At 38.1% G+C, this 10,608-nt stretch overlaps 1 protein-coding gene across 2 annotated transcripts in view; it reads right to left on the bottom strand.

Moving 5' to 3' along the window:
* Positions 1-3,816: 3,816 nt before the first annotated feature.
* The window catches only part of ATP2A1 (ATPase sarcoplasmic/endoplasmic reticulum Ca2+ transporting 1), a 107,409-nt gene continuing 100,617 nt past the window's right edge, over positions 3,817-10,608 (bottom strand). The window contains exons 22-23 of one of the 2 annotated variants that reach the window (XM_044086533.1): positions 9,919-9,960; positions 3,817-5,131 (exon numbers count right to left, since the gene is read on the bottom strand). In XM_044086533.1, coding sequence (XP_043942468.1) covers positions 9,956-9,960 — 5 coding nt within the window. In that variant the 3' untranslated portion in view covers positions 3,817-5,131; positions 9,919-9,955. The remainder of the gene's footprint in view (positions 5,132-9,918; positions 9,961-10,608) is intronic. The other variant, XM_044086532.1, reaches the window with a different exon arrangement.

Below are 10,608 nucleotides of genomic sequence, written 5' to 3'. Positions count from 1 at the left end.
GATTAATGATATCCTGACCAAAACTGACTTAAGACTTCCAATATGTAAGCCACTGAGACTTTCAAACAAATTCTATAAATTCCTGGATAGCTGTGTCATAAATCATATTCCATTAGTCACATATATACTGGGATAGTTAAGAAACAATATTATAGTGGGACTATTGGTTTTCTAAAATATTTTGAGTCACATAGTTGCATCTCATCAAAAGTTCAGAAACGTAGACTTACTTTGTTTTTTTTTTGTTTTTTTTTGAAAGGTGTAAAATTTAGCCCCAAACACCCCTTGCCACTATGTATGCTACATCTGAGATTGCTACACCTCACAACTAGGGCAAAAAATAAACTAAAAGAAGTCTGATTTTCACACTTTTGATGAGTCTGAGTTGTATGACTGGAAATTACAATGGGGTCCAAACTATAGGAAAGAGAAACTGTGAAGTAGGAAGAAAGGGTCTATATTACCAAATCAAAGGTTTAAATAGGCGAATACCACAACATCAACACATAATGATTGAAGTAGCAAAAGTATGAATGGTCACTTCAGCAAATTTTTTCCCAAGGAAAAAAAATTGCTTGGCCGTCATCGGAAATATGCCCTTTTCTCTACTGTAGAGCAATCCCGGAGTTGGTATATTTAGTTGGGGGTGTGTGTAGGATTTGATAGTTTGTTTTGGCTTTGGTCGGCTGAGCGATTTTTTTCCCTGGGAAAAAAAATCACTGAAGTGGCCATTCGTACTTTTGCTACTTCGATCATTACGTGTCGATGCTGTGGTATTCACCTATTTAATGCTTCGATTTGGTAATATAGACCTGGAAGAAAACACTCAACAATGGCTCAACCCAGCCTTACTCAAAATGTACTAACACGGGCAATCTGCTTAATCAAGGTCTACTATGAGTTGACCTTTTCAAATAAAATGTAAGAAAATAACAAAGTGTGTGTGACTACATGAGGAAACATATCGGTAATAATTAGGAATATAGTGCCCTAAAAATCAGTTATACTGTATATTATAAACCATAAGATACCTCTGATATCCTAGTGAAAGAAAATTCTAGTTTCAGACCCTGACAAATAAAGCCACAACTATACTAGGCTTATTGGTGACCCCCTAATCATATATCCTCATCATATTGAAGCAGCCATAGGCAAAATCAAAAGCAACAGTTCCATGGACATTGGCACCATTGCAGAGCATTTAGTAACCCTCCTTCGCATCATATTAAATAAAAAGCTCTCCACAGACTTTACCCTAAATGACGGCAGTAATCCAGTATTTACAAGGCAGGATCTACAGTAGACCACAGGAACTACAAATCATTCATTATCACCAGTACCCTGTACAAGGTTATGGAAAAGACTGTTACAGAACTTATTCAGAAAAATGTAAGTCATCTTCTTTTAGATAAGAATCAATGTAAGTTTAAAGGAAGGTCATGTACACTATGTTTGGTTACATTTCTGGGGAGCTTACCTTGTATGAGGAATTAAGTATACACATGCACACACACAATAGACACTACTTTGATCTCATAATGGCCTTAAACAGTAGCTTTCATGAAATAATTATAAAGAAACCCCTTTGAGTTCAGGGTCAATGCGTGCTAACTCCACTGGACTAACAGTTGGCTTTCTAGTGGGACCCATGTGGTAAAGGGAAGAGCTCAACTCTACTCATTATATAAGAAAACCAGTGGGGGTACCACAGGGCTCAGTTCTTTGCCCACTTCTCTTTGGCAACTTCTTTGCAGATGCAGGGGTTCAAAAAAATAACATCTGCTTCATTATGTTTTCTGATGATGTCAAATGTAATAACATTGTCCTCTCCTCTCAGATGCAACAGTTTTCAAGAAAGAGGTGGATACAATCTGTAACTGGTGCAAAAATGATGACTTGGCCTTTAAGAGTAGTTAACCTTTAGAAAGGTCTTTTTCACTATAATCTACTGCACTAAGGGAAATCTACTCACATTGATTCAGTTTTCAAAGACCTAGGTACAGTCATTGTACTAAAAAAGGCCTTCACTGTGACCCATATGATATTCAAGGGGATTATTAGCCAGTCCAAAATGTCATTATTCCTCTGTATACTCCACTTGGTTGGCCATTCACAGAGGGTAATATTCCCTTCCGCTGTCTCTTGACCAAACATCTGGTCTAGCTTGATAGATAGGATTAGCAGTTTTGGTTACTCAGACTTCAGATGCTTTTCCCCTTCTCAGTGTCATCCTACATCTGGATGGGGGAATCTCTGCTTTGTTTTTCTGGCCATGAAAGACCATCTTCTCTTTGACATTCTCCGTAATATACCATTTGATGGAAAATACCTACAGGCAACCTTAAAAGTCCTATTGACGATAGTAAACATTACAAATGTATCATTCAACAAATCCCTTGTCTTTGGAACAAACTTATCCTGCTGTTAAAACAATGCCATCCCTTCAGAGTTTTAAAGGTGACCTCAAAGTCTACATCAATACACATATTTTTGGCTCAGGGCAACATCTATCAAGTATCTAGAAGGTAATTAGGCTGCATACTTGTTACTGAACCTAGGAACCTATTCTTCTGTTTTGCTGAGGTCTATGTTAGATGTCCTGAAATTTGCTGTATGACTTTATAGCTAAAACAGTGTGCCATCTTGTATGCTTCACACTGTTATTTTTGATCACATATCACAAAACATGTAGGGAGAACTAAGCTTCATTCAGACATCCATTTTGATATAGTCAGCAACAGGCAGCCTTGTGGGCAACATCTGGGTAGCAAAATATTCAGACTGTATATTCAGTTTGTGATGGTGCTTAGTGGCTGCAGTTTTGAAGGTGTGACCCAGATAAAAAAGATGCATTCACTAAGATCTACCATTGTGGTAAGCATGTAATTGTTCTTTCTGTTCAGATGGACATTATCCTCCCCAGCACTTCCTGAATTCAGTTTCTCTTGCCGCCTTTTATAGATATTCTTAGCATTTGTCAAATGTTTCTGCTTATCCTTTTCATGACTTTAGTAGAACTCCTAGATACATACTATAATCCCAGAGTGCACTGCACAACTGTACCAGGAATGCACCCAGTAACTTTTTCCTGATCTGGAAAATGAGCATTATGACCACTAGCATGCACACTAACCTTGGATGTTTAGGTTGTTGCACAGATAAAGCAAGGACTCCAGGATGTATTACATGGAACACATAAGGAAGTAAATTAGTTAAGAAGCTAGTGAACATCTCAGTTTAAAAAGACAGACAAGACCTACCAAGGAACTGATGTCTAGAACTGAATTTAAACATTGTTATATTAGAGACTACTTAGTGGGCCAGGATTTTTTTTCAGTTTTTTTTTTTTTGGGGGGGGGATCATATATCATTTCTGGACATAATAGATCAGCTAAAAGTTACTGTACATGCCAAAAATGCTAAGATCATGCCACAGCTGAAATTTAGGGAATAATGCATGCTAACAAAAAGGTTTTCATGTAACTATGTCAGATTAGATTGTAGCATATATTCTCTTTACCTCCACCCCAACCTGCTGTTTTATTTAACCACTTGGTACTGATCTGTTTATAGAAATATCTCATCTCAATGCTAGATTTAAAATGCCTTAAAAATAAATCTGAAAGCCAGTTGAACTTGAAGAGCAATATTAATCTTTACTTGTGAAACATATAGCTCTGTAATAGTTATAAATATCATGTAATATCACTTGTTTTAGGAAGACTAAAACAATTTTTAAAACTTGCTGAGACTCTACAGTAGTAAAAACAATTAATACATTGATGTACTAAAATAAAAGAGTAAGGAACACAGATAATCAATGAAATTATAAGTTATTTATTTGAAAATATCATAAAACCCGCTTCATATAAGAAAGCACAGAGGTAAGGTTCAGAGTTTCTGAAAAAAAAAAGTTCTATGCACCTCTCTCCAGTTGTGACCCCCTTACCACCCCTCCAGGAAAATCCTCATGATGACAATGATGTTGTTGAAATGGTTTAAGTCCTTTGATTTTTGTTACAAGGCTGCTAACATCAGTTTACTTTCCTTCTTTCTTCCTTCTATCCCTCATTCCCGTATCTTGTACACGCACACAAACATGGGTTCTGCAGGTTTCCCAGTCTGTGGGGTAAAAACCTGGCATAATGTTCTTGGGCTGGAAGAAGCTGTGAACTATAGGATGCAAATTCCACTCCTGAGTCTTTGGTAATAAATTATAGACAAAAAATACAAGATCCTCCTCAGTGAGGCAACAGAAATACTTCAGTATAAATTCAGGGAGAGGGAGAGTCTCCTCTGCAGAGCCCTCATCTAAGGAACAGAGATACTGCTGCATAACTGAACTAATTCCACACTACTGCACATAATTTTAAATAAATAAGCATCCATAACAATTCAGAGTACATCACATTGATTTACCCTCCCCAAAGCTTATAACATTTTAATACACTTCTTTGCAATGTCTGTTATTCAACAATAGTGCAACAGGCACTCAGCTTCTCATTCCCCAATATATAATGAGACGACAAACGGCGACATGGACACAGCTTTCAATTTTACAGCGTTCAAGCTTTTGGGCGACTGTGAAAGGTCCTTCAATTTTGAGAAAGCATTTGTGAGGTGTACAACGACATGAGATCAGACCATACAGAAACACGCACGCGCACACACACACGCACACATGCGCACACACACACACACACACACACACACACACACACACACACACACACACACACACAATAATGAAGACTAAAATCTAAGATGTAATCCTCACGTTCACCTGCAAATATCCGTCAGGGAATTACTGTTTTCAATTGTGTTTTTTTTTCTCTTAAAGATCTATGTATTTTGCACAATATCTGCAGGTGAGCTTAAGAATGGACAGAAGCAGCTGGAAGAGCTGAAAGCAAGCAGATTGTTGTGTTCCCAAGGTGTCCGTCTTCTGTGTTTCTGTTGGTTGTCGATTCTCTTGGATGAAGATACCTTATTTATGGGGTTTTATTTTGTGCACAGATAGGTGAAGCTCTGCAAGTGCCTCATTGACTCTAAAAATTAAAATGTTACAATCCCAATTTCCAGCGAGCTTTTGTTGTTTCTTTACTGTTTTATTTGTATGCCAATTCAGGTACTGCAATGAATAAAAAAAAATGTGTTAGAAGCTAAATAGTGGAGCAGTCAAGAGTTATTGTAGAATATTGTGTATTTCAAAAAAAGCTGACCCAGAGGACAGAGATGAATTGCAGCACCCTTAAGTAATGTTCATTATATTATACATAAAGAAGATATAATGTGAGTCAAAGACCACAAATGTATATTAAATAACACTGCAGACTCCCCGTACCACATTTCTTAACCCAGCCCTACTACCCATATGATTCCTAACTGACATAGGTATCTAAATAGTCATCTGAAACTTCTGATCCCTTATAAGGGTGTAATTCATTTCAGATCTAGAGTAAGAAGACACTAAATTCAATGCAGATGTTAACCAACCCCTCCCCAACAAACAAACAAGCATAAATCATCAAATAAACAGTCATGGGTACCTGCACATAGCAATGAAAATGTGCTCTTGGTGACATGGAGTAAAGTTTTAAAAGCATCATAGATTTAACTCAGCATACATTTCATATATTTTTCCTCCATTATTCATTAAAAAGGGCATGTCCTTGAATGTAGGACATTTCTGATAAATTCTTCAACTGACTTTTAACAACAGCCCTGCATGAGATCATCTCTGATCTCATGTTTGGTTACTGTGTGAGTAAAGTATGATGCAACAGCTAGTGCGCTTTGATCTCTGGTATGCAGAAGTTAACATATAAATGTGAACTCCTCCGAAATAAAAATCCAACATGAGTCTATAATAAGTAACATGGCAAAGAATATGTGGCTTCAGGATGAATGTAACATGAAATGCTCCATTTTACAAAATGCCTTTAGAAGACATAAATACTGTTTAAGAGAATACCATACCTGGAGTGGTAAACGTGTTGCCAGTCGCAGACTCCCCAGAAACTAATATTAACAAGATGTAATCCCACATTATAGAATATAACGCACCCATGCAGTTAAATGAAGATCACTCATTTGTAATAAAGGCAGAGATCCCAGAAAACAACACCAACAACAAAGAATAACGGATCATTGCTTCCTTTTTTGGTACAATTGCTTTTGGAACTGAAGCTGTAGCACTGCTTGAAGCACAGATGCTGGTAAAGCAGCAGCAACAGACTTATGGTAGCACAGATTACAATACTCTGCAAATACTTTACCTTTCCTGTCATCAGTAGAAGGACAAACCAATCCTTGCAAGTCTGCAGCAAGATAAGGTCCCCATCCTGGTGATGGCAAACCAGCAACAAAGTATACCTATATCATTATGTGTTACCTTTTTTGAAGCATGCTTGGGATTTACTGCTCTTTTATGTCTTCAGCAGTACATTTTTCAGTCCCTGCACTAATGCAGCACTAATAATATAATGCAGCATATACGTGCATAAAGAAAGTGTGCAATACTTTTCTGGGCTATTGCTAATTCTGCAGATATGGCTGAAACACAGCAGTGCAAAATGTTGCATGGGATACTCTACCTGAACTCATACAGTTTTCTCTCAGTGTTGCAGGGCCCTTGCATTCCCATAACATAAGCATTACTTCCTAGTTGTGAAGATTTCTTCATGCACTTCCATAATGTAACACAAGTTACATAACCCTGTCTCACTGCTACAGGTTCCTGGATTATAAATTATATAACATCATTGTATGGAAGATATCAAATATTATAGTTTTGTCTTGGTGCTGTAAGTTCCCAGATACATTGCTGTAATAAAACATGCTGAACAGTCCTGTCTCAGTGCTGTTGGCTCCCAGATACTTTGCTGTAGTATACCTGGTACTATTGTCTTGACTCGGTACTTTAGGTTCCAGATGCTCTGTTATAACAAAACGCATAACACGGTCCCCTGCCAGAGTTGTAAATCCTTGTTTTTTTTTCAGCTGCTGTAAGGTATCAGTCCTGTTCACAGGTAAGTGCAATGCAGTATATCTGCAGGCCTTTACAAGTCTAGTCAGTAAACCATATTCACAAGTTCTCTCCAGCCTAATTAAAATGTTTCAGAGCTGGGGATTCTGAGTACTGTGTAATAAAGCAAATGCAAGTGCTTCCTGTAGTTTACTGGACAGAAGGTTTGTTGTAATAAAGCCTAATTTCAAATAGTGAAATGCACATTAAACATCCTTCTGCAATACATTGTCTTGTGGTGGTTGTCTCTAGTATCAAAGGGATACTCCAACCTCTTATTCACAGAGAAACTGCACTTTCAGTGACTGCAGAGAGTGCTGACTCTAGAGCCGGATGTCTGAGACATAAGTTTTAATAAATGCTGGGTTGTATCTGGCCAAGAGGTGAAATCAGGCTGAAAAGTCAGCAGATATTTCGCAAGCTAAGTGTGAATGTCATTAGCTGAAGCAGTGCTTTGGCTGTTTTATTTCTGCCCTCTTCTGACATAAGCTGTTAAAAAGTCTGCATCCACCAAGGATGAGCTTGCCCTTTTCAGTTTGATTAACGCTGGCTGACATATTTAGGCAGGCACTAAAAATGTAGAGTATCGGGCAGTCAATGACGAATTTACTTGAAAATGGCGGCATTTGAGGTTCAGCTCTTGACCTTCTGTTCCTTTCTCCTCCTACTGCATGAAGGCACACATGAGAATCACACATTTTGTCATTGCTGAACACAGAATCTGTTCCCGTGGAGACTCCTGAACCAGGAAATTCCCAGCCATTACATGCAAATCCTGCTGGAGAAAGGGGGGTCTTTTCCTGACTACACTGCTGGTGACTTGAGTTTCAGAAATGGCCAAGGTTCAGGGGAGCTGGCCACAGGATTTGCTTAAAGAATAAAATAAGTCAAGCTTTTCTATATTTGTGAAAGAAGGAGGTTCTGAGTCTCATAGCTGTACGCCAGATTTGTAGGGGAGGCTGATGGGCAACGTGGCCATATTGCTACAAGATCTGCATAATAAGTGCTGATGCTAACAGAGTTCTGAGTAGCAGTACAGATGCATATCTTCAGGTCACTGTATAATGTTACTGCATGTTAAGCATTGACTATGGCCTAGTTATAGTGAAAGCGAGGAACATCCTCCCTTTACCCTGAAGGCTATGGCTGGTGCCCTATGAAATCCTAATGTCCTTTCTTAACATAAATGAAGAACAGTTAATACAGACAGCACTCTGAACTAGGTGGAAAAAAGGGTCAGGAGCTCCAGGAATGAGGTACCCATGGGGTTAAAAAGTTAGATGAAACCAAAAAAAAAAAAATCCCTGTTATGAGAATGCAAAAATAGTTAAAGGCTGTGATAGCACCACTTTTTGTGTACCATATACAGAGATGTTGTTTTCGATAGATGTAGTTCTGGTTATAGTGAGACAGACTGTCATACATTTGGAGATTTTCGTATAACTAGCCTAATCCTACCACCTTGCTGACAAATGTAGCCATCGTCAGTTCTAAAGGGTTCATCTAAGCTTCCCTGTAATATTATTCACATAAAAATCTGGGATTGTGATTTCTTTAATGTTTTCTGTAGATTTCACTTTCGTGTAATATCCTCCCCAAAAGAGATGCAAGAGTCATAGGCAAGTCTAGTGTGGATACATGTGACTCTCATTCCAAATTTGGTGCAGCTTTCCAAATATGGCATAGTTATATGTGACTGTCTTTCCAAATTTGGCTATCATGCTCTGTCAAAGTCTGGCAGAAGCCCAGAGGACATAGTCTGCTGTATGCATGCCCTATTACTATACTGTGTGCAACAGAATCATTGGCTTTTTGGAGACCAATGCCTGTTATAAAGGTGCTGACTTTGTATAAACCATCTGCAGTGCAAGTGTTGGCTTGTGTAGATCACTCTATGCTGTACAAGCAATGGATTTATAAATACCACTATCTGCTGTACAAATGGTGACATTGTAGAGACTCCTCTGTGCTATACAAGCACTGACTTTTTGGGGACTCTTGTCTGCTATACAGGTGCTGGATTTGTACAAGAGCTGTGTTTGTGGTTAATAGTGTCACCTTTGCAAAGACCACTCAAGACTACTGCCTGTGGTTCACATAATGGCTGTGTGGAGATTGTATTCTGTGGTATAAGTGTCAAGACTATGGCAGTCACTGTCACTAGCTCCACAAGACACTGTGTTCTCCTCTGCTGAACTGATCCTCCCGCTATCTCTGCCATCTGACCACTGTGGCAATGTTAGGCTGCAGCAGAAGAAACAGACTAAATTAATGCAGAATATGGTTTCTTAAGGGAGACATCCTCATTCAAGGATGTTTTCAGCAACTAGAGGGAAACCTACATGCTTTGAAACTGTTCTGGTTTATGTTTAGTGTCTTGTAAAATCAATGACATTTATAACAACTAACTTTTTATATTCAAAAGCACAGAGTTAATCTTCTTCAAAATGTCAGTGTAGGCATTAACAGCCTATCATTTCACAATGAAGCAGAATTCCACTAAAATCAGAATTAGTTTCAAGTAAAGGCATATGGCTGTGTCTTGCAGAACTTATTCTTCTTCTGTTAAACTTTTGGAATTGGGCCCTAGACAGACGACTAATGCAAATGGATAAGCAGAGGTTGTGAACACTTTAAGAGCAATGGTAAACACCTGCCCCTTGGTAATCAAAAAAGGCATGTGATTTTCTCACCAGAAATAAAATAAAGAAAGCAGTGACATAATCTGAATATTATACCTAGTAATGTTTTGGTCCAAGACTCTTTTTTTTTTTACCTGCTGACAAATGTAACATGAGACCATGCAAGTAAAGCCAATAGGCGTAAAGCAGGAAATGCAAGCTGCATGTGCGTAAAAAGCGCTAATGATGAACAGTGGGATAATGGGTTACCTTAAGGCAGCAGTGAGAAATTGGAGATGAAATGAATTTATACTACAAGGAAAATAAAAAGAAACAGTTAATGATTATGAAAACACAATGACTGCAAGGTTAGGTGTGAACAAATTAATATCGAAAATGACTGGAGGTCATTCTGTCTTAATGTAAAACAGGCTACTGGTAAACCATGGAGCTCATAATGACAAATACTAATATAATTCTGCATTCAAGTTTGTATATGTGGAAACCTGTCCAGTTCCTTGTAAGATTTCTAGGTAATCACCTCAGATATATACTGTAACTGATAAAATTGCATTGTAAACTGGCAGTGCTCGAGATTATCTCTTTGTAAACGTGTTTTATACCATTGCAAATGTTTGGAATTTTACCTTGTATTTGTAGATATACTGAGATTGACCACCTACCACTGTAAATATGTGGTTGAAAGGATGTTTTTTTTGTAAATGGTATTAGTTACTGCTGTCATAAATATGTATGTTTCTGGAAACACAAGAGAAACCTGACATGATACCCATTCTGTATGTGGATTCTGACACTATCTGTGTGCAGACTAACACAATGTCCCTGTAAGATGTTAGAAAATGGACCAGTAACAATGTGATGGACAGCAGAATGCTTCTCACTGTGAATAAAGTGTAGTCACCTCACAAACCATGTCTGTGGGTGGACATGGGGTTCATT

Source organism: Protopterus annectens, chromosome 10.part0 (assembly GCF_019279795.1).
Source record: "Protopterus annectens isolate FY-2018-M chromosome 10.part0, PAN1.0, whole genome shotgun sequence".
Lineage (NCBI taxonomy): Eukaryota > Metazoa > Chordata > Ceratodontiformes > Protopteridae > Protopterus > Protopterus annectens.
This window is presented reverse-complemented; position numbering and strand designations above follow the sequence as displayed.